The 27,004-nt window shown below is 48.3% G+C and overlaps 3 protein-coding genes across 5 annotated transcripts; 1 reads left to right on the top strand and 2 right to left on the bottom strand.

The window, feature by feature from the left end:
* Positions 1-240: 240 nt before the first annotated feature.
* KARS1 (lysyl-tRNA synthetase 1) lies at positions 241-9,655 on the bottom strand. 2 transcript variants are annotated; one of them, XM_060275998.2, is made up of 14 exons: positions 9,417-9,655; positions 9,196-9,328; positions 8,541-8,706; positions 8,069-8,162; positions 7,553-7,739; positions 7,312-7,437; positions 5,760-5,879; positions 4,891-5,053; positions 4,612-4,785; positions 4,131-4,216; positions 3,549-3,634; positions 2,687-2,813; positions 812-955; positions 241-430 (listed from the first exon to the last, which is right to left on the bottom strand). In XM_060275998.2, exons 1-14 carry the CDS (start codon positions 9,518-9,520, stop codon positions 344-346), a joined length of 1,797 nt encoding a protein of 598 aa, XP_060131981.1. In that variant the 5' UTR covers positions 9,521-9,655; the 3' UTR covers positions 241-343. The 2 variants fall into 2 exon arrangements, with proteins under 2 accessions (XP_060131981.1, XP_034973528.1); XM_035117637.3 differs by having other exon boundaries at positions 9,555-9,655.
* A 72-nt stretch (positions 9,656-9,727) lies between these two features.
* On the top strand, positions 9,728-16,025 carry TERF2IP (TERF2 interacting protein). Of its 2 annotated transcripts, none has more exons than XM_035117639.3 (3): positions 9,728-10,593; positions 12,250-12,320; positions 13,582-16,025. In XM_035117639.3, exons 1-3 carry the CDS (start codon positions 9,996-9,998, stop codon positions 14,041-14,043), a joined length of 1,131 nt encoding a protein of 376 aa, XP_034973530.1. In that variant the 5' UTR covers positions 9,728-9,995; the 3' UTR covers positions 14,044-16,025. The 2 variants fall into 2 exon arrangements, with proteins under 2 accessions (XP_034973530.1, XP_034973529.1); XM_035117638.3 differs by having other exon boundaries at positions 9,771-10,593; positions 12,247-12,320.
* Positions 16,026-17,728: 1,703 nt separating this feature from the next.
* On the bottom strand, positions 17,729-19,777 carry CHST4 (carbohydrate sulfotransferase 4). The gene is made up of 2 exons (XM_035118776.2): positions 19,655-19,777; positions 17,729-18,929 (listed from the first exon to the last, which is right to left on the bottom strand). Exon 2 carries the CDS (start codon positions 18,914-18,916, stop codon positions 17,729-17,731), a length of 1,188 nt encoding a protein of 395 aa, XP_034974667.1. The 5' UTR covers positions 18,917-18,929; positions 19,655-19,777.
* Positions 19,778-27,004: the final 7,227 nt, after the last annotated feature.

Here is a 27,004-nt window from a genome sequence, read left to right as displayed (position 1 = left end):
CTCATTCGCCCAGGCATTGAGCAGATTCCCTAATTCCCATCATTCTTCATATGGCTCCAAAGGCAGCATGACGTTCCCAAGACACTTCGTGGTTTCAAAATAACCATGAAAGACGAGCGGAATCTGAGGGGAGACATAATGGGCCAGGCCAGTCACAGCTGCTGTGCCCCATACGCAGGGGAGGGGGCCTTTCTATGCTCCCCCCAGAAATCATGAAAAGACAAATTCATAACAAACAGCAATAGCACACAGCTCCTTTATTCATGATTGTAAAATACAGAAGCGTGCCCTGGCATGTTCAAAGGCCCAGAACAGCCTCTGTCCCCTAATGCAGCCTGTTGGGTCACACAGAGGTCCCATCAGCAGGAGAATTGGATTGTGCATCTTTCTTCTTTTCTTCAGGTTTCATGGCTGGAAATAACAACACCTCCTGCAAAAGAAAGAGGCATTTTTCTCAGACCACCAACACCTCTCCCCACCCCCCACAATTCCTGCATGAGGAGGCCTAAGAGCCACTGTAGCAAGATCTCTAGCACTTTTTAATGCTGGATTAGTTGAGAGTCCCAAACTAAGACCGCTTGAGATGCATGAACCATATTTTCAGTCATTTACATCAAACACATACTTATTGTAATAGGCTACCCTTAATCACATGGTTATTCCAGGCAGCTTCCAACATATCATAAAATACACATGTACATAATATAGCTAAAAACAGTAATCAGTAAAACCAAGCATAAGTCCTCAAACAGTATATGGCACAGACAGGCCTTGGCTTGGTGGAAGGAACTCACAAAGAGTCTGTGCCTACCTTAATGTTGTTTGAGTCAGTCAGGAACATGGTTAGGCGGTCGATGCCCATGCCCCAGCCTGCTGTAGGGGGGAGCCCGTACTCCAGAGCCGTGCAGAAGTTCTCGTCAATAAACATTGCCTCATCATCACCTGCACTTTTTGCCTGGGAGAAGGGGGTGGAAATTAAAAGCTGGACCAAGGGGTCATCCTTGGAACTAGAGTCTGCAGCCATAGAACTCCCTTGGGAAGAGATTTCAAGAGGCCCCTGGAGATGGACTGCTAAGGCTTCTCTTTGGCAACTGGGTCTACAAAGTCAGAGGACAATGGGACAGGGAATGTGGTCAAGCCCACACCTGCCACTCCACCAATATGCTCATGGAGCCTCTTATTTGGCAGCTGGGGGTTCACAGTGGACTGTGTCACAGTCAAAAGACACCACACAGGAGTTAAGAAGGCATTGGGGGGGGCAGGCTTTGCCAGCCTGGTGGCCATACAACTTTACAAAACATCTGGAGGGCACTAGGTTGGAAAAGACTGCTCGGAGCCAAAGGATCAGGGAAAACCATGTAGAGCACAATGAACTACACCAGTGTCTGACAGGATGCCCATCTAGCCTAGTCGTCTCTCTGTACAGCATCTCAGTCCAAAATCCTTTAGCTGTATCCCATCTGGAACCTTCTAAATGCTAAGTATGTGCTCTGTTCCCAAGCTTTTGAGACTTTCTCACAGATTTCTCTCTGTTCCTCCTCTTAAGTGAGATGACATACATTTAACTAACATATGAGATAAGGCACAGCCAAGGTTACAAAGAGAAAAGCAGGAATTGATCTGGGGTAGGAGGGGAGGTGATGCCACAGAGGCACAGTACATCTACTGCAAATCCAGGAGCTGGCTGAAGGAGGCAGACATTGCATCTAAGTCTTAGGCCACTAAGTGGATGAGGCACATAATACATGTTATAGGCTTTAAACTAGTGAACAGTATCTCTTAAGACATGGGTCAGCAAACTAAGGCCTGTGAGCCAGATCAGGCCCAATTGCCTTCTAGATCCGGCCCATGGATGGTTCGGGAATTGCCGCGTGGATTGCCAGTGTGCATGTTCTTTCCCTCTCCCCCCACAAGGTCTGAGGGACAGTGGACCGGCCCCCTGCTGAAAACGTTTGCTGACCCCTGTCTCAATACTTTTCCCAGAATTCTTCCTATAAATTGAAGCACCACATCCTAAAACACACAGGGCATCAAATTAACCCAACTATTCTTCCTCCAAGGAATTCAAGATTATGCTTGTTGCATCACTCCTTTTTTAAAGTCTTTATTATTTTCACAACTGCCCTGTGAAGCAGGTTAGGCTCAGACAGAGCAACTGGCTCAAAGAAACTCACTGAGCTTTGTGGGAATCTGAATCCAGGCAACAGGCAACACACACTAGAAATATTGGGACCAAGGGTGAGGGGGAAATGCAAGGAGGGAAAGGCCAGCTCAGCTGCACATGGGAGTTCTATGGTGACACAGTAAGTATGATGGCTATCTGAAATACAGCTTATTCACACCCAAAGACCAATGGCTTTATCTCAGCAATCTCCCCAGTTTCTACCTACATCATTTGTTTAGATTTGACAGGACAAAGTATCCATTGTTCATTCATGTGCTTGAGGGAGACATTGTAGAAATCAGCACCTGCCCTCCCACCCAACACTGGGTGGTCCATCCTCCTGCTACAGGGCCTCATCACTAGGGAAAAATCACCCCAGTGAGTTCCTGCAACATGCAGGCCCTCCCTTGACAGACACAAATCATTAGCATTACATAGGGAAGGAGGCTGCAGCAGCCAAGATGACCGAGAGCCTCACAGAAAAAAGCACAGCTCAAATGGCCACCTATGCAAACTTCACACCTTAGCCTGATCTTCAAAAAGCTCCCGCTGCAGAAAAGGATCATTCAATTCTGTGTAGGCATTGCAGATCTCCTTCTTCATCACAAAAAGCTCAAAGCGTTCTGTCAAGCCCTGCCGACGGCGATGCCTGCAGAGAGAAAACAGGACCCGCAAGCTATTCAAACATGTTGTAGGAGGGTGAACAAATTCCTATATCAAACACATATGGTCTACAGACTAATTGTGGACGCAGGTGGTGCTGTGGGTTAAACCACAGAGCCTAAGGCTTGCTGATCAGAAGGTTGGCAGTTCAAATCCCCGTGATGGGGTGAGCTCCCATTGCTCGGTCCCTGCTCCTGCCAAACTAGCAGTTCGAAAGCACGAATTCAAGTAGATAAATAGCGGGAAGGTAAACGGCATTTCTGTGCGCTGCTCTGGTTCGCCAGAAGCGGCTTAGTCATGCTGGCCACATGACCTGGAAGCTGTATACCTGCTCCCTCGGCCACTAAAGTGAGATGAGCGCCACCACCCCAGAGTCATCCATGACTGGACCTAACGGTCAGGTGTCCCTTTACCTTTTTTACAGACTAATTAAACAAATTCTACTCTATAATGCATGTAACATTTCTGCACTGTCTCTAGATTCTAAAATCTGGTTATCAGGTCTGCATAGTTAATTCTATTTTATAGGACATGGCAAGGAGCACAACACCCTTATTTCCCCCAATCCAGCTTTCCCAAGACATTCACCAAACTAGCAAACCATAAAAAGAATAAAAATTTGCCTTAGCAAAATACATTTCTGCCAGCTTTCGGAACACACAGAGAACAGTTGAGCCATTCATGACATACGAGTGTACAGACACCCCTTCTCCCTGCTTACCATTTTGCCAGAGGACTCATGATCTGAGGGTGATCACAGATAAATGTGGGGTTAATGCACGTAACTTCCAAACATTCCCCAACCAGCTGGAAAACAAGAGGGGATGGAAGAGAGAGTGAGAGCCTTCACACTGTTGCTTTAAACAATTGTTGTCTTGGAAAGTGGCGTAAGATGGGAAAACCCTGCTGATCCTTTTCATCATCTGATGAACACGTCCATAGCAAAAAATAAACTGTCTGAGGACACACTTTCAGGGCTACCCCATTTCCCATAGCAGGCAGTCCACCTTTTTAGATTCACTTTGCACACAGAACATCAGGAAGCAGGACCCTTCTGTGTGCAGAAGCAAAAAGTCACAACCTCAGAAGAATTCCGAAAAACCTGCCTGCCTCTGGGCTTAGTAGAACAAGCTCCACCTCCAACCATCCATCCCTCTGGGCTCTGCCTCACATGCCTTTGGGGTGCAATACACTCTTTCCTGTGGCACTTTGAGAATTTTGACTAGGCTACGTTCAGCACCATTAAGCAGAGACAGAGAACAGGAGAACCCAAATGTTAAGAGAGATTACAAAGGACCCTTACCTTATCAAGGAGCCTGGCTGTAGTCCGGGGGGGCGGGCATTCAACCCCCCTCTCTTCACATATAGCATCAAAGAATTTACGAGTCTCTGTGTGCACAGTATGGATATATTAGTGAAGCCCCTGCCTGAATCCCTTACCTAGATGCATGAGAAGGGCTGGAACCACTTGCATTTTTCCATCACTGGGAATGGTAATGGCCACCAGTAATTACAAAGCAAATAGTATGAAAGCCATTGGCAAAAGTAGTATCAATTCAGAGCTAGAATAACATTAACCCAAAAAACCTACCCATCCCTCTTAGCAATCTGTTAGACTACCCCTCCAACAACCCTGAGAGCAGCCCAGGTGAGGCAGAGACACACTCCAAGCCTGTTCTCATACTCAATATAAGGACCTTGGGCACCTGGCGTATTTTACTTGTCTTGTATGTTCTCGACATAAAATGAATTGCTACAAACAAATCAGATTTGTCTCCTTTTACCTTCTGTATTAAACTGATCTGTAGCAGGAAAGGTCACTCCCAATATTTTCTCCAGCTCATCCACCATACTAATTTTGCGGAAGGGTGGTGTGAAGTCTATCTCATAGGACTGTCCATCTGGGCCTTCAGGGTGGTACGTCACCTTGTAGCTGCCAGTGATGTGTTTCACCATCCCTGCAAGAGAAGAGCTCCTCTTTATGCCTATCCATGTCTGTTTACTGCTCAAATTCTCACAAAGATCTTGTCTCCGCCCCCTTCTTCAATATTGTGGTCACCAACCTGAGAGCATTTGTTCTGTGATCTCCATCAAGTCATGGTAGTCTGCATATGCCATGTAAAATTCACAGGTTGTGAATTCTGGGTTGTGAGTTAAATCAATGCCTTCATTCCGGAACTGGCGCCCAATTTCATAGACCCGGTCTATTCCGCCAACCACTAGCATCTACAAAACACGAAGACAGTTGGCCCCACCTGCTTTGTGAAGGGGCATTTGTTTTGCACCTAAACTGGTCTTAGAAGCAAACCCTGAGACTAAGACCACCTCAGGGCCCACTCCAACAGGACTCTCCTAGCTTCCCCCAACCAGGGCCAATAACTAATCTGTGAGTAAGAAGGAATCCAGGAGACTGAGAGGAAACATGTAAACAACTTTGGGAGGGGGGAATATAATCCAGTGTCACATGGAATAATTTGCATCTCAATATGAACAGCAGAACATTTAACCTGACCCAAAAATTTCAACAGAAACCAGTGGAGAGGACAAGGGTGCAGGGACCGTACCAAGAACATGATGCAAATGTGTTTTCTGCAGTTCATACAAAAGCAATCAAACATCTGCTGTCATAATCAGTGCAAGTTGGTCTCCATGTCCACCCAATGGTCTGACATGACTCAACTGCTTGGGCAGTTCAACAGGCCCATTAGTATGGGAGATGCACAGCCTTCAAAAACCTCCATCATGATGGCATTCTTATGCAGAACTTATTCCTCTGAACTTTCTGAAACGTGTACTTTAATCAGTTCTGGCCTCAGCTTGCACATTAAGCACAAAGGGGATGCTGTGAAATATTCAGACATTTTTGGGGCATCAGACCAATAGAGTGAATGTATTTTATCCTCTTTGTCTGCTGCTCTCTCTGACAGTTCACCTTGTGGTAGAGTTCTGGTGCTATTCTCATGTACAAGTCCATGTCCAGCTCATTATGGTGGGTGATAAAAGGTTTTGCCACAGCCCCTCCAGGTATGATGTTCATCATGGGAGTCTCAATCTAATCAAAGAACAAGCAAACATGAACTACAAATGATTCATTGGCTCTCTCATGCCACACAGTAGCCCCCACCTTCAAAGTTGATTTTCTGAGGCATGTACTTGAGAACTGAGACTCTTGGCCCAACCTCCAAAAGCTTCAGGTTTAATGGGAACAGCCAAGCAAGAACAAATACAGCTGCCTGGCTGACAAGGGTCAGAGATTATAAGCCTTTTAGGTAATGCTAAGGTAAGCATGGGGTCACGAAGAGTCGGACACGACTAAACGACTAAACAACAACAACAACAACAAGGTAAGCACACCAGCCCCTTCTGTTTTGTTTTTTGTCTCTATGGGTATTATGGGAGGACGACAAATGATTGAAAGCTGGGTGTCCCAGAGGTGGGAATGTGCAATCTTACCCCCCTTTTCAGTGTGAACTTCAGTAAAAGTGCTGCTCCTATCTATAAATATATTATTTTATATTTCATGGGTGGGGTTGGCTCTCTCTGCTGTATTTCATCTTCCTTTTGGATCTGCCAATTTTTGTTGTTGTTATTGCTATTATTATTATTATTATTATTATTATTATTATTATTATTATTATTTGGTGTATCTGCAACGCAGCATTAATTAAAAAGCTACATCCCTCACACAAAATCTCTTCAGAATGCTTTTGCTCTGGTATTAAGGCCAAGAGACCAAGTACCACAAAGCCAAAGTGTGTGTGCATTATGGCATTAATGCAAACTACACGGTGCTATTTTGTTCTTCCCTCCAGCCAGCTGGGAGCAACAACCCATGAATCACACCTTATCCAGAAGTCATGGGTTGTCTCTTGCAAACAAACCACAATTGGAAAACCAAATACAATTCTTGGCTTCACATTGTGGTTTGTTTAGATTTATTTAGATCAAGAGCACAAATTCAGACACTACGCTAGCACACACTTTTTATACTCCCAACTGAACAAAGGAAGGAGTGAAATGTGAGCTCTCAAACTGTGTACACATTATGGTGTAGATTCAAACCTCAGTTTACTGATACATGTGAATACAGCCCAACACACACTAGATCCTTTTCTACATTTCATTAAATGGAAAGAAGGTCATCTTGTATGCTCTTTCAATTCAAGGAACACCAAACTTTAAAAGCATATATAGCCAAAAGAGGCACCCCTAGTCCAACATCCCACTTTCAGAGGAGCCAATCAGATTTTTTTTTAAAAAAACACACTAATAACTAGGGATACGATGAAAGTGAAGAAGTAGGAGTAACACAGGCACCCCCAAACTTCGGCCCTCCAGATGTTTTGGACTACAATTCCCCTCATCCCTGACCACTGGTCCTATTAGCTAGGGATCATGGGAGTTGCAAGCCCAAACATCTGGAGGGCCGCAGTCTGGGGATGCCTGGAGTAACATATAGCACTATCTATGCACACAATGCTTACCTCCAAAAAGCCCAATTCATCTAGGAAGCTTCGAAGGTATGTTATCATTTTTGCTCGGACTATGAATTTTTGCCTTACAAAGTCATTAAGAATTAAATCCAGGTATCTCTGCCGAAATCTGGTTTCCTGCAAACAATGGCTAGATTTAGTGCATAAAACATACCAAAGGAAAACCAAAGTAGACTGGATAACCTCAGGTGTTATCAAGTGAGCTACTGAATAGCAGCTCCAAGAAAGATACCTTGTCTTTCAGCCCAAAATGAAGATGAGGTAGCATGTGAAGGCATGGAGCTAGGAGGGTGATTTGATACGGAATGATGCTCAGTTCCCCTTTCTTTGTCTTGCCAGGATTCCCTTGGACCCCAATAATGTCCCCACGACGGAGCTTGTTGTTAATGTGCATATATTCTTCTTCAGATTTGTAGTTTCTGGGGGTGGGGAGGATTAAAAAATTTTACTAAAACAACTCTTTTTGGCAAGCATTTCCCCAACCCCAGTTAGTCATATGGTTAACTTAGGTCCATTAATATCAATGGGTATATATACAAATTAAAGTTAGTTGGATATAACGCATTGTAGGGGATTTCTAGAATGTTTAAAGTGAGCCAGAAAGGAAGTTCCCTTGGGACAATATCCCGTAGAACAATTATGGAGGCCCAATGACATCATACTTTCATTTTCAGTTCCTTTCTGCCCCACCCCACCACTGGGACTCACAGAAGGCAGTAACTGATAAAAGCAGTTAAATGCTGTTTACCTGGAGTTTGCCATAACTTGCAACTTAACTCCCTCCCCACGAAGATCATAAAATATCAACTTTCCTCCAGAGGCTCGTTTGGCATGAATCCGGCCTAAATGACAAAAGTGACAAAAGAAAAATGCCTCAGATGCCATCAGTTACAATAAGAAGCCTGGAAAACACATACGAGTTCTGGATGGCAGCACATAACATACAACCTTTCACTGAGACCTTACCAAAGGTCAATTGCACAGAATTTGTAGCAACTGAAGGACAAAAGCCACCTTGCTTACTTCAAATGCCACCCTATTTCTTCAACTCCATGAAACTTATTGCAGCTTCACTGTTCCCGTAAGAGAAGCAATCAGTGACATTCCTTCTCTTGCTTAGAAACTACCTACACAGCACTGCAATAAGTCTTCACTGTAAAAAAAAATGTGGGGAATGTGACAATCACTTTCATTCCCAGAATCCCAATATGAGCCTTTACCTGCTAGTCTCACTGTAACATCAGTAAGATGATCCCCTGCCTGTAGGTGGTTGTACTTTTCTATAAAGTCTGACAGTGAGATATCCACATGAAACTTGTGTGGAAAGGGATCTTCAGAAGTGCCTCTCAGTTGCTGGATGGCCTGACTGCGGATCTTGTAGTATTGCTATCGGTACAAAGGAGACAAAGATGTTTGACAATACTGTACACAAATTAGTACACGTCATTCGGTCCCAGAAACCTGTTTAACCTAAGACAAGGAGCACCTCGCGGTAAGCATCAGTATTCCAGTGATAGATCTGGAAGGAGCAAATAAAAATGTGGAGGAAGGAAAGGCTGCCTTTCTCCACCCTGCTTGAAGTTTTTGCCAACAAGAGAAGCTCTCAGCCAGATCCTTGAGAGGATCCCTTTGGAAATAACATAGGTGCATTTGCACCAGGCCACCCAAGCAGTGCCTTAACCGTGGGCGCAGATAAGGGAGCCAAATCTGGCAGAAGCTTCGGCGTTTTTGCCCAATAGCCAGCTGCGCAAAGCCCCAAGCCAGAACCACTCACAGATTCCCAGCCCACAACGGCTCCCTCTCCGTCAAGCCACCCACTTAGTCTCCCCCCCCCCACGCCCGGCTTGGACAGCCTCGGCGAAGGCGGCTTCTCACGTTGGGGTCGAGGTTTTCCTCGTCCTCAGTCGCGCAGGCGGCGGGCTTTGGCGGCAGTTTCTCTCCCTGCTCCTTCTGCTTCGCCTGCTTCTCAGCCACTTTCTTCTCGGCCTTCAGGCGCCGCTTCAGCTCGCTAAAAGGGAACCGAGAGTCAGCGGCGCTTCCCTTCCCAGTGGCCATTTCCCGCAACTAACACCCCACCCAGCGGGCCAGACACCGACCTCGCCTGCCCAAGGGCCTGACTGCTCCCGCAGAAGCTCCGCAGCGGCCAGGCCGGGCGGAGACCCAGCAGCAGCAGCCGCGCTGCCGCCGCCACGCCGAGCATAACAGAGGCCGCGGCGGCCGGCTCCGGCACTCACTTCTTGCTGAGGCGGGGCTCGGCCTCCCCGTCCAGAGGGCTTGTCGTGGCGGGCGCCGCCATCTTCAGGGCCGGCAGGTGCTTCTTCCACCCACAGGAAACAAAAGCGAAAGCACTTCTGGGTCAGCAGCCGCTTTTCCCGCAAGTGGCCACGCCCTTTCTCGACAAAGCCCCGTCCGCGTCTGCGCAAACTGGAGCGCGGCGGCCGCAAAAGGAAATCTTCCGGTACGTTGCCGCCGCCGTTGAAGGGAGGAGTGGGCGGAGTGCAACGGGTCAAGTCGCCCCGCCCCTAATCTGAGCACGCGGGTGCCCCTGAGCGCGTGCAGAGTGCCAGTTCCCTTCCAGGCAGAGCAGCCCGTAGGCGGCGTCGGGTCGGAAGTGGGGTGCCCGAGCAGCCCGTCGCGGGGCTCGTCCTTCCGCTGCAGTCCCAGCTGCCCGGACGATGCTGGGCACAGCGGAGGCCGAGGGTGAGGCGGATGGCTCTGCCCCGCAGCCTCGGCTGTTCTTCCAGCGGGAGGACGGCAGCCCCCTGAGCTTCTACGTGCGCCCCGGGGCAGCCAAGGTGGAACTGGCCCCGCTGATCCTGCGCCACGGCGGGCGCCTGTGCCGCGTTCAGGAGCCGGGCGCGGTGCTGCTGGCCCGGCCGGGAGAGGTGCCGCCGAGAGCCTCGGGGGTCTTCATCTCCGCCAGCTACGTCGCCGACTGCGTGGCCCGCCAGGAGCTCCTGCCGCTGGAGACATACCGCCTGCAACCGCCGCCGGTCACCGCGGACGCGGGCGGTGCCGAGGGCCGCCTGCCCTTCAGCGAGGCGGAAGACCGGGCCATCCTCCTGCACCTGCGGAGGAGCAAGAGAGGCAGCAGCGGCAGGCGGGCAGCCGGCAGTGGCAACGCTGTCTGGAAGGAGATGGAGGAGGCCCGGGTGACGCCGCACTCCTGGCAGGCCATGCGCGACCGCTACCTGAAGCACCTGCGGGGCAAGGAAGACCTTTGCCTGCCTCCCCAGAGACGCAAGCTCAGAAGCTCGTCTGAATCTGCTGCTGGTAAGCAGGGCTGCTTTAGCTGGAACGGGCTAAAAGGCCTCCTGCCGCAGCACAGGATCAGAGCACCTGCTTGGCATGCAGAAAGTGACCCAGGTTCAGTCCCTGACATCATCTCCATCTAGGGCTGGGAAGGAGTCCTGCCTGAAGCCATACAGAGAGTCACTACTGCCAGTCAGGACCAGTAAGGCCTGGCAAAAGGATGCTTTCCTAGCCGGAAGGCAGCAAGGTGGCCATATCTGGCATCACTGCTGCATTATGGTGAGGGAGCTTGTCTGGGGCACCCTGGCCCACCTCCTGCTTCCACCTTCCTGGTTGTCAAATACTACCACTTCTATTGCAGGTTTTTGTCCCTTCTGGGCTTCTATATTGCCCAGAAATGAGACTTTGGCCTGGTGTTGGCCAAAGGAGTCCCCACAGGCAAAATTCTCCCTTAGGGGTTTTTCCTCCTGCCTTCTCCCTTCTCTTCACACCTTTTCTGCCTCCAAGCCCTATCATGGGAACATACTGTAATTCGAAATCTAGGAAAGTAGCTTCCTGCTTCCTTCTCAGTCCTGCCTTTGGTCAACACTGCGCTTCACCCTGTCATTTCCTCATGACATCTCATATGCTTTGAAGCTCCTGCTTCTGCCTGCTGGTGACCTGCCAAGTATTTCCCCCGTGAGTGTGCAAGTGTTTCATGCACACACACACCTTTCACTCTTCTCTTCTTCCCCACCACTCTTGTTCAACTCCCTACTGTCCTTTGACTATTCCCCCCTCCCCCCCTCCAGGCTCCAGTTTCCCAGTCCATGATCGCCTTGCCTCTGGATTGCTTACCCCTTTGGAGGGGTATCCACTCCACCCTTAGGATTCTTCAAATCCTCTGGCTTCTTGCCTGTTCAGTGCTGCTCCTTCTGACTTGTGTGAGGGTCTTCCCCACCCAGTGTTCAAAACTCCCATTGTTTTAGGTGCGTTTTGCGACAGGGAATTTCATTAGCGTGATCAGTTTCTGAGCTCTGGGTGTAGTACCGGTACTGCGCCTAAAGATTTTAGATTAAAACTGAAAAATGGAAGGAAAGCAGAACCTTTTTCTGCCTCCCCACATCCAGCTACTCTCTGAAGACTGGAGAAGAGACCCTCATAAAAATATTAGGGGGGTGGGCAGGGGAAGGACTAGACCATGTGAAAAATGAACATAATATTTTAGCTGCAGTTCATTCATTTTCAGCTTTGTATTCTTGTTATTAAAAAACATACCTAGACATTCTGTTGTTGCACCCATAACCTAGGTTTAAGGTGCCATTTAGCTGCTAGCTTTCATATCTCAGTCCCCAGCCTAACTGACCCTTTGTTTCCTCTGGAAAAGAGAGATTTTTTTGCAGTGCAGCGGGCCTGCAGCTTATATTCACTTTAGCTGCACAATCACAACCTTACATATTGGGGGGGGGGGGGGCAGAGAATAAATAAATCATGTCGGAAAAGCCCATCATTCCCCGCTCCATTAGCTAGCTGAGGCCAGTGGGGCTTCAGGAACTGAAGCTGCCATTTCCTTCTCCCATTTTTCAAGGGCCCATGGCACCAAGCAAGGTGGTAATTGGTGCATCATCACAAAGGTGGGAAATGTGGCCTGGATGACTTTTGTCACAGTGAACCTCAACATACCTTTGTCTTTAGCAGCCTCCCAAAGTACGGAAGTCAAGGATGTCCCCCAGCCAGAGGATCAAAGCCATACTGTGGAAGGATCAAAGGTACATAGCATTTTCCAGACAGCTAACAAAGAATTTGAAGACAATGGGGTACAGGTGCCTTCGCACTGAGTGTTTTAGCATATATAATGACTAAAAGCAGAACTGATTACATTTATTTGACATTTTGGCCTTGGACATTGGCAAACGTAACTTGTTTGTCACTGGCTATTTAGCCTGGAATTGCTAGGTTTCATTAAGGCACCTTTTCCTGGGTGATATAGGCAGTGCTGTGTGCCAACCTGTTCATTCCAGTGTTGTCCCCTTATATTTTTTCAGACCATATTTGTAGCAATCCTACCCCCCGCCCCATTGCAGTGTCAGCCTGTGTTGTGCGTGTGCCAGTAAACACCCTTGAGGCATTTCAGGATTGCCATGTGCTTTTAATTGGAAAAATGCTCCTTGCAGCTTCAGAGAAGGAACTAGTCATTAACCTCCCTGCCTCCCGCACATGGGGAACAGGGATTAACCAATTAACTAATGATGCAGCCTGCTAAACGGGAACCATTTTAGAGGTAGAAGCTGCCGAAGGAGGCTTCTGATTAATGTTTCTGTTTCACCTTTGCTGATTCCTAGACCATTCTGCACTATAGGAAGTGTCTGTTGTCTGATGTTGCAGTCATGGAGTCTCTCGCTCTTCAGAGTTGGTGCAGCTGTTCCTTGCTGCCTTCAGGAGCAGGGCTGCACTCCTCTCTCTGCCTTCTTTCAGACCAGAGAAGCCCTGCTCAACTCTGGGGGTGGGTTGGGGGAAATATAACCCACCTCTACCAACTTATTATATGCTCCCAAAAGAACATGCTCTGGCTCCTTTTCCTCCCTCTCTCTCTGAGGCTTATAAACCATTAGTGGGAGCCTCAAGCCTCAATGCCCACCTTTACCTGCAGCCCAGCCTGACTCATTACTGGTGGGGCTACTTGTGAATAAGAGCCACCCATGCAGCTTACCCTTTAATTTGCTTCAGGTTGATTAGAAAAAAAACGTATCTTCTGCAGTGCCGAAGGGGAAGGGGCCCCTGGTCAACTTTGTCCACCTGGCAGATTCAAAAGCCTCAGAAGGAAACTTCTCCAACCCCATTGTCATTTTTCCCTTTTCTGTACGTTCTCTAACTCTTCACTATCTTGTTTGAGATGGAGTGACTGAAACAGAATTTCCCCATCACAATCCGAGTACCAGGCCCCAGAAACTGACAGTAATCTGCACTTTTATAGGCTTACAAAATTTACAAAGAAGCAGTGATCTTGAACTGTCCTAATTTGCCTTCTAGGGAGACAGTGAGAGCCCCAGCTCCACAGAATACACCTTTTCAGAACACGTGGCGCTCGAGACCTCTGAAGAAGAAGCACCTCCTAATCCCAAAATCAGGGTGCTTGAGTTTGTATCTGGTGGAGATTCTGCTGGGCCCCCAAACCAGCCCCCAGTGGCAGAGCAGCAGCCTGCAGCTCCCTCAGCTGTGGAGGTGGCCATGGCAGTGGAGGACATGAAGCGTTTCATGAAGAAGTTTGACGTGGACCTGGCAACTGTGACACAAGCTTTTTTGAAAAACAGTGGGGAAGTGGCAGCTGTGGAATATTGCCTGCAGATGGGGCAGTGCTTGGGTGGCTGCCCTCCTTGGAGCAGGCAGGATGACGTGGACTTGCTGAAGGGGGATGACAACCTCAGAAGCAAGCTAGTGGCAAAATACGGAGCAGAGAATGTGAACAGGCGCGTGGCATTCAGGAAAAGTTAGCTTGCGGCAGCCATGGTTTACTGTAGGAGGGCAGCAAACGGCCCTCTTCTTTCTCACACACATTTCTTCAGTGGGAGTTTTCTGAGTGTCAGTCTAGAGGGAAAGCCTCTGGAGGCCAGCAACCTGCGGTTACTGTCTTTATGACTGAAAGCACAGCAAGCTGTTGTGATGGAGACACCGTTCTTTGAGACTTTCCTTCTCCTCACTTCCATTTGTACACAAAGCCTTTATTTACTTCACAGGAGATTTGTGTGGACCTGGCACAATAAGCCTCTTTATTCTCCCTTCACCAGCTTGCCTTAAGTTGGAACTTAGGTGTGGCAGTGGCTGATTCTGAGGTACTTGGCAACAGACAGCCACACATTTTTGGCTCGGCTTTAGCCAACCCCCTAAAGTTGGAGCATTGCTTGGGTCTTCCTGTGGGGTCGTTCCCCACTCCTCTCTCCAAACGTGCTTCCACCCAGTCAAGAATACGCAGTAGCACTGATGCATTTAGTCACTGGAATGATTTCTGGAGCCAGAACACCCCCACTTAGATACACATACACCCCACCTTATCATTTAGGCTAACAAGAGTGCTGAGAGGGAGCACCTACATGTCCTGTAGCAAATGGACAGTATTGCTCATCATCTTGGCTATACAGACGCTGGCCTAGGATTCATTGTAGAAGAACATTTCATCATCATTATTTAATTGGTATGGCGCCTTTCGTACGGCATGAACATGAAAATATTTATATAATTAAAACATTACAAAAGTAGTCATAAACAATAAATAAAACACATCCGTAATTGAACAATTTCCACACAAATCATTATAAGATCTAAAAATACAGATACAAAAATTGAAAATCAATAACAGCAGCAACAACAAAAACCCACCTAAAAAAGACTCCACCTAACTTTTTAAGGTGGTTTATCTAGTTAAAATAAGGTAGCAGATGACACAGAGACTGCAGACTTAATTTTTTAAAAATAGATGTAGAGAAGGGCAAACAACTTGTATGATGGTCTTGGTGTATGTGATAAATTTCTGCCACATCATGGCAAACACTCCTTGGATAGAGGTGCAGTAGATATAGGTATGTATTCAGATCTCATTAGCTTCCTTGAGTTAGTAAGGAAAGAGAAATCAGAGCTGAACAGCCATGTATGGAACAAATGAGTGAACAGAATCTGTCTGTGCTCCCTTCCTCATTAAATGCCACGTCCCCTGAATGTTCTGTCCAAATCATGCGGCAACAAGGTGTTATAGTTGCCAACAGTAACGTATCTCTTTGAGAGAGTTTTTTAAGAGTTTTTAAGAGTTGTGAAATACAAACATCCAGGAGCTCAAAAAGATCAGTACAGCCAGATTAAGGTGGTTTACACAACTGATTAGAGCTACACTGGCCACTGCCAAAGTATATACGTTTTCACATGCTTTTAAACTTGATCACTCATCCATGAACTGGCCCTTAAGGCATTATCAAAGGCTCCAACTATGACTCACCAACCTCGGAAAGGTTATGCTATGAAATGAATACATTCTATCTAACCATCACTTTTGGCCAGCAAGGCTGCCCACCTCTTAGCATCCCTGCCCCTGTATGATGGTGATGTTGTGGCGTGTTCATGAACATTCTAATTACAGGTAGGTAGCCGTGTTGGTCTGGATCGAAGTAAAATAAAAAAATTCCTTCAGTAGCACCTTAACATTCTAACTTCTCAAAGAAAATGTGGGAGCAGCTAGGGTGTTAATGTTCAGTGTTGTGTCTATGAGGCAGGTGGGAAACTGCTGTAAATGGTAGAAAATGTCAGCAGAGATGGAAGGTGGCAGGAAACCAAGACAAAAATGGTCCTTAATGATAGTGGAAAACAGAAAAAGGGAGCACTGTCAGGATTGAGGCAAGTCTCCACTGCCAAATTCATCTGGACTGTAAAAATCATGACTGTTATATAAATAAAAGCACATGTGGATCGTCATAAACCCTAAAAGGAAATGGCCAATTTGATCATCTTGTATCCAGCCATACCTTGCTGAAGCAAGTAGAACAGCAACCGCATTGATTGGAACCAGGCTTGATGTGAACTTTGTTACTGAAACAGATCAGATGTGTGAACTTTGTTAGAGGGCTTTTCACGCAGAAGCTCCCCATGAATTCTTCAAGACTAAATTACATTTCAACTCCTTTGCAGAGGTCTCAAGATTAGTGGTGTAGGAAGTGGGGGGCAGGTGGCCCCAGGTGTCATCCTGAGGGGGGTGACAGAATGCTCAACACGCTCGCTCCTGGCCCCCGAAATAATGTGGCTTCGGGCAAACAACGCCGCAACGCTCCTTCTGCTGCCTCTACCAGTTGCCCTGGTGGCAAAGAAGAAGCAGGGCGTGGTGGGGGGTGGAGGCTGAGGGTGGAGAGAGGTCAGAACCTCCAGGACACCTCCTCTCCTCAGGGAGGCCACATGACAGCCTGGCTGTGCGTGCATCGCCTTAGACCGGGATCGCTTCTCCGGTATGGGCTCAGGCGGAGGTGGGAGCGACTTGCGCGGGAGCACGCTGTTCTATTTCCCACCCCCCTCCCCTCGCCTGCCTTCTCCTTTCCCCCACCCAGGGAGATTCGGGGGGGGGGGTTGGCGGGCAGGCGGGCGTCTTCTCTTCTCTCAAGCAGCTCAGTTAACTGCAAATCTCAGTGGGGAGGAAAAACAACCCAGAAAATGGACTTGTTCTCCTCTCACGCGCGCTAAAGCCAACTTCCTTGTTAGGAAGTCTCCATGTAAAAAACGATCACCTACAGTGGTTCCTCTGCTACAACCAACACCCCCAAAAAGAAAGATGCCGAGGAGAGTTTTATCCACCTCCGCTTGCCTCAGTTTTGCTACAGTCCTGATTCTTTTCAGGGGATCCAGGGCTCAGTTCCCTTAGAGCTGTTGTCTTTCAGGATCCCCCACCAACCTAACCCATATTACTGTAATCCCAGAGGGAGTTTTTGCCACAGGCTATTAAACAGCTTACTCTGTCTGGCAATAGTCCAATACATACTTACATTTGTTGCTGGTGTTTATGGAGCGACATCATGCATCCCCTCCAACATTTCTCCCAAGAAAATAGGGATGTCCTATTCCATTACTACTACCGTGTTTCCCCTTTTTTAATACGTAGTCAGAAAGTAAGCCATGGCAGGGTTTTTAACCATTTGAGAGCTATTAGACATACCCCGAAAATAAGCCATACTTCCGCACCAGCTAGCAGGACCCAGCATGCCGGCCGTGACAGGAGGAGGAAGCCTGCCGGGTCGGGTCAGTGCCCGGAAGCAGCGGTGGCTGCTGCAGTGCCGATAAAGCGTGCAGCAGTGCCGCACGGAGCACCAGCCAGCAGGACCCAGCTCCTGTGCTCTGTATGCAGAAGAATCCCAGGTTTAACCCCCAGGTACCCCCAAGTTTGAAATCCTGGAGAGCTGCTGCCAGCCTGGTTGACAGTAAAACCTGGAGAGCTCAGTTGGCTAGAGTGTGGTGTTTAAATGTGCGCGGAAGAGAGCGCTGAGTGTCCTGAGCCAGTGGGACCCAGTTGTACCAGCACTTTTTTAAAAAAAAAAGACACCCCCTGAAAATAAGCCACCGTGTGTTTTTTTGAGGAAAAAAAGTTATAAGACGGTGTCTTAAAAAAGGGGAAACACGGTATTACTATTACTACTACTGGTGTGTGTATCTTTCAGATGCCTGAAATTGCAGGTGATGTTTCCAGGCTCCTTTTGCTTTCCTGATTGACAAGAGGTGTTTGGGCATAAAAGAGGTCTAAAGCCATACTCTTATGCTCTTCCTCAGACCTAACTAGCGGATAGCCCAGTAGCTTCAAGGCATCCTTACAGACCTCTTGCAACTTTGCTATTTCGAGATAAGGAAGGGCCTTCCTCCAAGCCTGTGACACATTCACTGCGTCCCTGGCGTCAACATCAAAGGCCTGCTTGCCAAGGCCCTGCCCATGGGTGATGTTGTGCACCCAGGACTGAAGGTTGGGAGAGAAGGGCAGCCCTGCAAAACTGTAGAGCTGAGCAGCCTTGGTCAAGGGATTGCGGGCAATATCTTCATACCGCACCAAGAGGTAGCGATCCTGGAGAGTGCTGGGAAGGGCCTGCCTGCCTTCAGTGTAAACCTCAACATGACTTTTGCAAATCTCCCGCATGGCAGTGTAGGGCTTCGTATCCATTGCATTCCTCTTGTGTCTCACCAGAATCCCCGTGTCCCGGGCCAAGCTACTTTCTATGTTCTTGCGAGAGTGGAAAACGGCTCTGGGGTCACGGACCAGGTGGATGATTTTGAGGTTCAGGGAGGGGTCATTGAGGAGAGGATAGAGCACCTTGAGGTCAAAGATCCGGACCACCTTCAGAACAACGTGGCTGTAAGACCTGCAGGCCTCTTCCACTTTGCTGAAGGGGGATTTCCTACAGAGTATCTTGCAGGCATGCTTGGAGATGAAGTCACTGCGCTGGAAGGAGTCGCACACTGGTGGGGAACACAAGGCCCGGCTGGTCTCCCACTGGAAGAGATCCGACACATTTCTCTTCTGTGGAAGGTAGGCATCGAAGACTGACATGTCGCACTTGAAGACCGACCGGATGAGGTCCCGCACCGCCATGTGCAGGACCTTGGCGCTGTTTTGGTACATGGTTGCCCAGACGTGCCAGGCTGGCTCCATCATGTAGAAGGCATCAGGGTGTTGGCTGAAGATCTGCCCAACGAAAGAAGACCCTGACCTCCAGGAGGAGAGGATGAGAATGTGCACCTGGGATGGCTCCTGCGCCAGGGGACATTCCCTGCCATGAAACTGAGACCAGAAGGTGAGGGCAATGACCTGTATCGCCAAGATCACAAGAACCACTAACCTGGTCAGCTTCAGCATCGCAGCCCAAAGCCTTGAGGGTGGATAGAGAGAGAGAAAGAGAGCACATTTCAGAGAATTGAACCACTATGCTCCTAGGGCCAAGACCTTTCAACACCCATCTTGTATTCAGAATTGGAGAGCTGTTTGAGTGCTAACTGGAAAAAGCACTTGTAGACAGGCTAAGGAAGGGCTGATCAAATCCATTGGTTACAACTTGGACAAATTCTGGCTTTTGCAAATAAGTTGGCCAGAACAGATAAATATTCTTAGGTCCATGATGTTTTCTAAATATACATGCGCATATTCGGCTGTCACTTTGAAAGGGTGTGTTGTCAGTCATATAAAGAATGGTTAAATAGGAATTGTAGAGAAACAACTGACCTGATGGCAACCTGGGAATTGGGTCTGGGCAGAAGACAAAATGGCAGGAGACATGGGTCTAGGCAGCCCCTGAGAGCCCCACTTCTTAAAGACGTGCTCAAAACAGCATATTGATGGTACTGCATCCCAAGCATCCTGATTATCCCGTTATGGCACATCAACAAAAACTTTTCTCCACAATGGTGGAGGAGTGGCAGCAAAATGAGGACATTCTGCTACACATGGTGGCATTGCCCCTGGATCTGTGTGCTCAGGGCAGAGATTATTGCTGAAATTGCAGGAATTATGAAGCAACCCATAGATCCTGATCCCACTGTAGTCCTTTACTACCCTACTCTGTCATAACTAGCTCATGGTATTTCTCCTGCCTCTTACCTGTCTGGAAATTGCTCATCAGCGGCAGTCTTAGGCTGGATGAAGTATGGCAAATTGCACTATCATAAAAGCAACACGGAAGCCGTAAAAATGCAACAACACAGAATTCTACGCAGAGTGGTGCAGGGCGACGATTTTGTTGACACGTGGTTTCTCTTCACAGCATATATGGGAGGGGGAACACAAGCTGAGACTTTGGGAAAGACCTTTCCCCACATTTATATCACAACAACCCTTAGCAGGGAGTACTCCAAATTATTACTCTTAACCCTCTTTGAATTGCTCATAAATTATTCATGGGCACCATGTTCATTTCGCTGGGAAGGCAAGCGAGCTGGCTAGCAATGCCTCTTCTGCACAGATGAAAACATCCAATGTCAAGAAAGCAAAACCCCAGGTTGTCGGCAGCCTCAACCCGGGACCAGAAGCACAGGCTCTTGAACAGGCAAACCATGCAAGGTGCTCCCTCCCCTCTCCACACACGTCAGTCTCACACACTGCTGGGTTAATTCCAAGAGGGGCAGCTGTGTCAGGACAAGCTGCAAGAGCACATTCTGCCCAACCGGCTCTCAACAGTCTGGATCTGACACGTGGGAGTTTTAGGAAGGTCTATATCTAAATCAAATCCCTTATGAATACACAGTGGAAGTGAGGAACAGGTTTAAGGATTTAGATTTGGTGGACAGAATGCCGGAAGAACTATGGATGGAGGCTCGTAACATTATACAGGAGGCAGCAACGAAAACCATCCCAAGGAAAAGGAAATGCAAGAAAGCAAAATGGCTGTCCAACGAGGCCTTACAAATAGCGGAGGAGAGGAGGCAAGCAAAATGCAAGGGAGATAGGGAAAGATACAGGAAACTGAATGCAGATTTCCAAAAAATAGCAAGGAGAGACAAGAGGGTCTTCTTAAATGAGCAATGCAAAGAAATAAAGGAAAACAATAGAATGGGGAAAACCAGAGATCTGTTCAAGAAAATTGGAGATATGAAAGGAACATTTCGTACAAAGATTACCATAATAAAGGACAAAAGTGGTAAGGACCTAACAGAGGCAGAAGACATCAAGAAGAGGTGGCAAGAATACACAGAGGAATTATACCAGAAAGATATGGAGGTCTCGTACACCTCAGGTAGTGTGGTTGCTGACCTTGAGCCAGACATCTTGGAGAGTGAAGTCAAATGGGCCTTAGAAAGCATTGCTAATAACAAGGCCAGTGGAAGTGATGATATTCCAGTTGAACTATTTAAAATTTTAAAAGATGATGCTGTTAAGGTGCTACACCCAATATGCCAGCAAGTTTGGAAAACTCAGCAATGGCCAGAGGATTGGAGAAGATCAGTCTACATCCCAATTCCAAAGAAGGGGAGTGCCAAAGAATGCTCCAACTACCGCACAATTGCGCTCATTTCACACGCTAGCAAGGTTATGCTTAAAATTCTACAAGGCAGGCTTAGGCAGTATGTGGACCGAGAACTCCCAGAAGTGCAAGCTGGATTTCGAAGGGGCAGAGGAACCAGAGACCAAATAGCAAACATGCGCTGGATTATGGAGAAAGCTAGAGAGTTCCAGAAAAACGTCTACTTCTGCTTCATTGACTATGCAAAAGCCTTTGACTGTGTCAACCACAGCAAACTATGGCAAGTTCTTAAAGAAATGGGAGTGCCTGATCACCTCATCTGTCTCCTGAGAAATCTCTATGTGGGACAAGAAGCTACAGTTAGAACTGGATATGGAACAACTGATTGGTTCAAAATTGGGAAAGGAGTACGACAAGGTTGTATATTGTCTCCCTGCTTATTTAACTTATATGCAGAATTCATCATGCGAAAGGCTGGACTAGATGAATCCCAAGCCGGAATTAAGATTGCCGGAAGAAATATCAACAACCTCAGATATGCAGATGACACAACCTTGATGGCAGAAAGTGAGGAGGAATTAAAGAACCTTTTAATGAGGGTGAAAGAGGAGAGCACAAAATATGGTCTGAAGCTCAACATCAAAAAAACCAAGATCATGGCCACTGGTCCCATCACCTCCTGGCAAATAGAAGGGGAAGAAATGGAGGCAGTGAGAGATTTTACTTTCTTGGGCTCCTTGATCACTGCAGATGGTGACAGCAGTCACGAAATTAAAAGACGCCTGCTTCTTGGGAGAAAAGCAATGACAAACCTAGACAGCATCTTAAAAAGCAGAGACATCACCTTGCCGACAAAGGTCCGTATAGTTAAAGCTATGGTTTTCCCAGTAGTGATGTATGGAAGTGAGAGCTGGACCATCAAGAAGGCTGATCGCAGAAGAATTGATGCTTTTGAATTATGGTGCTGGAGGAGACTCTTGAGAGTCCCATGGACTGCTAGAAGATCAAACCTATCCATTCTTAAGGAAATCAGCCCTGAGTGCTCACTGGAAGGACAGATCGTGAAGCTGAGGCTCCAATACTTTGGCCACCTCATGAGAAGAGAAGAATCCTTGGAAAAGACCTTGATGTTGGGAAAGATGGAGGGCACTAGGAGAAGAGGACGACAGAGGACGAGATGGTTGGACAGTGTTCTCGAAGCTACGAACATGAGTTTGACCAAACTGCAGGAGGCAGTGCAAGACAGGAGTGCCTGGCGTGCTATGGTCCATGGGGTCACGAAGAGTCGGACACGACTAAACGACTAAACAACAACATATGGATGCACCCACAATATTTTTGTGTGGCTGGGAACAGTTCCCTCTCTGCTGCATCTTCCACTGGGCTACCCACCCCTTTACCCTCCCTTGGACTTCTCCTTCTGTGCATTCACCAGCTGCTGGTGGCCAGTGTATAGCTTCTCTGCAATGAAGGAAGCAGCTGGCCTCTTTGCTTCTCATCTTCCAGGGGGTCGTTGGGGCAACACCTTCCATCTTGTGGGAAGAAGGGTGGGGTTTTATTTCACTTGCTAAGCAGGCACCCCTAGGCCCTTACCTCTGCCGTTCCTTCTGCCAGATCCCTGGCAGAGTTCATCCGATAGGGATTACTTGCTAATGCAGGTCAGTGTCTCTCTCTTTGATCCTGGGCATCCAAGCAGCATGGCAGAAACAGACACATGCTCCCCCACTGGCAGGCACACACTTTCCCCCCACAGAGCCTCCCATCTCACTCACCTCCCGTTGATCCAGGAGCCTCCTGGGGTCGCAAGCCCAGCTTCCGTGAGGAGCCACAAGCAACAGGAAGAGCTGGTTGTTCCCTGGTAGCAGATCTGCCCGGTCCTGCACTGCTGGGTGCTCTGTGGTGTGAAGGCTGCTGCCAGGAGGAAAGGAGGGAACTCCCAGGAGAGGCACCAGCTCCAACCTGTGGAGGTGTGTGCTGAGAGGGCGAGGGTGGGAAGGAGCTATTGGGCCAGCACACCTCTTCTGTGCTGAGGAAACAAAAGATGCCTGCAGGAAAGAGGGTTGGTATCCCAATCCCAGGGCAGTGTGACACAATGACCTGAGGTGCTGCTGCCCACCTATGCCAGCCCAAAGTTTCACTGCGGTATCCAAGGCATGGCAGGCTCCCCTCTTGACTGCCACCACCAGAGACCCAGAGCCACCTGGCCAAAAATAGATGTGACAGAGCTGCAAGACCACCTTCATGGCCAATGTCCACACCCCCTCCCCTCTGGCAATCCTTGGTGCTCCTTCTCCCTGGGTCACAGACTTCCAAAAGAGCAGCTCCAGAGGGTGCTGCCCTACTGCTGTCCTCTGCCCGGGTCCCTCCCAGCAGATGAGCAAGGGTGGGAGCCCAGCAAGCTGCAAGGGCTGCTACACTGAGATCCAGGGAAAGGCCATGCCTCTTGTTCCCTGGAGAGGTAACCTTGCTGCTGAGCATTTGCCTGTGGGTCTGTGCATGGGCAGAGAAATGCAGAAAAGGTGGGTGGGTGTGGACACACTGCATAGGCAAACACTCTCCCTTTGCTCACTGGTTGGGTAACTTGGTACTATAGTCCAAAATGCTAGGAAACGTAAATGCTAAGAAGCTTTCCTCATCCCCCTCCCCTCTTTGACTCTTGTGATCCCTTTTATGCGGGCATACCTCGTCTTTTGATCTAGCAGAGTCTGCATAGGGCAGGAGAAGGCTTGGCCTTAGAGGGAGAGGGGTGGGCAAGGGAAGGGGCAGGAAAAGTGAGCAGCCACTGAACTTGGCATCAGACAGGAGCTTCTTCTATAGGAAGTTTAAGACTGACTCTGCGGGGATCTGGCGCACCCTGTAAACCAAACCCTTTCTGCTAATACATCAGTCTCCCTCCAACAGTAACCTTCTGCTGGGAGACTGGAAAGCAGCCAGGCCTGCTCCAGGAGGCTGAGAGCCCAGGGATGGCTGAATGGGCAGTGATGGATGGGAAGGAAGGGCCGGGCTCCTTCTACTGCCAAGCACAGAGGCTGAGGCTTCCTCCCCGCACTTGGGCTTTTGTTCTTATTGTTTAGGATCCGGCTGGTGGCTACTGATATAGGACAGGCATCCTCATTGCCTAAGCGGATCTGCCCACAGTTTCTTTGTCCTGTGCCTAAAATGTGTGTCCAATAGGTTTTCCACTCGGCCCATGCTTTCTAGGCACAGGTCTGAGTACTTTTCCATTTGCCCTGCACCACTCTGCGAAAACCCACTGTTTCGGAGATGAACCAGAGCAAACATCAACCTGCAGAAAACCCAGTTGCCATTTGCTCTGATTCAGTGGTAAAGAACAGGTTTCCCTAGGTGTAAGGGGTGGACCAAGGAGAAGTGTGGACGAGCTCACGGTGGGGTGAGCTCACGGTGGGGCATTGGACCAAATGATCCAATGGTTTTCTTCCAGTCCTGATGCTTGACAAAATTCCTCCTCTAACTGTGATATTTGTAAAATGGATTATCTGACGTTACTGGCTTTGTGAACACAAAGTTCAGGGAGATTAACTTCTTGGATCATATGACAGAAAAAGAGATTAGCGCAAAGCTAAGGACCCAAAGACAAGCAGATGGGTGGGAGGAGAACGAATGACATCTTCAATGGCTGCTGCTTGGGGGAGAGCTGACCGTAAGGGTAAGCTTCTCTGGGCATAGAATCATAGAATCATAGAGTTGGAAGAGACCACAAGGGCCATCCAGTCCAACCCCCTGCCAAGCAGGAAACACCATCAAAGCATTCCTGACAGATGGGCAACTTCCTGGATGATGGAAAAGCTCCCACAGTGCTCCCCTTCTTGATGCCCTCAAGTGAAACCAGAATCTCGCTGCATCCCAGTGGCATCGTGGGGGGGGGTATGGTGGCAATGGCCCTGGGTGCAGAATTCTGAGGGGGAGCAGCCCAGCTCCCCTACAACAGGCTTCCTTGCCAAGGCTGTGCGGCTGCCACCTTCCAGACCTGTGAGGAGGTGAGCCATGCCCAGGCCTGCATCTCCTTGCAGCTGGCAAAGGGTCACCAACCCCTGGGCAGAACTCCCACCAGATGGAACTCAGACTTTTTCTAGTCTGTACCAGTCCTTCCCTGGGGTCTCCCCCCCCCCAGCGTGTACCTTTGGACGAGGCATGTACCCTGCAGTGGGAATGCAGAGAGCAGAGCCACCCGCTCGCCTGGAACCCTCCGGTGCTCATCCTCACGCTGCATGGCCAAGAGGCAGTGGCTGGGGAAGGGCTGCGCTTGGCATATGTACCAAAGTGTAGGCAAACTTATTTGGTACACTTTGACCTGTGAATCTTTGCTGACGAAGAATAGTCGAAACAGGGCCTTGTCCTGATTTTTACTGGAATTTACCTTTATTTGCCTTCAACATTGGGATTGATTCCCATTTAAACTCCGTAACACATCAATAAAACCTTGTGAAGATTTATTTGAAATCCATCTTCTTTTGGCCTGAGTTCTTGCAACTTATCGTTCATTTCCAGTGTGATGCCCGCAATGAGGTTAGGGGGAGTCCTTCTTGCCTTGCCCCAGGCACTGGCAGCGTGGTACACCACTGCTGCATCCCAAGGAGGTTGCCTACCAGGGCTGGGCTCTTCCCTTTGGCCCAAATCAGCCCTTATCTCACCCAGCATCAGACAGGATATGCAAGGGCCCTTGGCTGTTTACCCAGGAAATTTATCTTGCCATCAGAGGGACAGGAGAGGCAGAAGAACAGCTCAGAAGTGACTCTAGAGAGCCAGGAAGTTTGGAATGGAGTGGAACGCAGTGCGATTGGACTGGGCTGCTTTGCAGTGCTGGAAGAAGCAGGGAAAGAGCAGCCTCTGTGCCAAGCCGGTGGGAAGGTCCTGTGCCAGGGCTTAAGAGAAAATCCTGCTAATGTTTGATGGAGCTGAGTTATATGTTATTTGCCAAGGAGTGCCACCAGAGCCTCTGAATAAAATACGTCAACATATAAAGAAGGCACATAAAGAGTTATAAACTGACTCAGTGTTTACAGCTGTCTGTAAAATATTATCTTTTATAAGAAGATGGTCTCCTTTTGAACAAGAAGTTTCTCTTAGGAGGAAAAACTGCAGCTCTGTGGCTGAGCAGCTGCTTGACATGCAGAAGCTGTGCCACATTCAAACACAACACACCTTCCCCAGTAGCATCTCTAGGCATGGCCAGGAATGTCCTTGCTTTGAAACCCTGGAGAGCCACACTCAGTCAGTGTAGACAACTGAGCTAGACACTGTGTACAAGGCAGCTTCCTGCCGGTATGTCACTGTGAAACAAATGCTGAGAGGGGAAAATGCAATGATCCCTTAACCTTTTTATTAGCGGGAGGAAGGGAACCTTTGTGATCCTTTTCCAGATCAGCCTCACAGGCCAAATTTGGTGGAGTGGGAGCACCAACTTGTCAATCACATGATGGCACAACAAAGTCATGTGCAAGGTACTTTGAAGTCCCAAAATCAGGATGTCAAAGCGCTTCCAAAGGGGATGGTTTCTTTTCTCACCCTAGCAGGCATAACTATAGATCCCCTGCTAAAATGATGGTTTAAAAATCCATCTGTTTCAGTACGAGATTCTGATGCACAACCTTTCCTGATTCAGGAATGGGTGTGTCTCAGAATACCCTGCTAAAAAAGAGGGGGTTGCCATAGTTTTAGCAGGGGTTCCTATGCAAGTTTGCATGGAAACGTCTGCTAAAACAGGGCAGGAGGGGCTCTGTTTTAGCAGGAGGTTGCAGTGCAAACCATTTCCTGAATCAGCTGGTGAGTGGAGATTAAGTCCTGCTCAATTTGGCTGTTCACTGCTGGAAATGGGTGCTCAGTCAACACAAGAGATTCCACCCAACCTCCTTTTTTTGCCATTGCAGTCCCAGTTCACTGAGAAAATAATTACACTTGACCAGTTCGCATTCTGCTTTAGATGAACTTTCCCATAATAATTGATTAAATATAATAATACCCCCGTCTCC

Source organism: Zootoca vivipara, chromosome 6, assembly GCF_965207765.1.
Source record: "Zootoca vivipara chromosome 6, rZooViv2.hap1.1, whole genome shotgun sequence".
Classification (NCBI taxonomy): Eukaryota; Metazoa; Chordata; class Lepidosauria; order Squamata; family Lacertidae; genus Zootoca; species Zootoca vivipara.
Note: the sequence above shows the minus strand (reverse complement) of the source record. Positions and strands in the feature narration are given on the sequence as shown.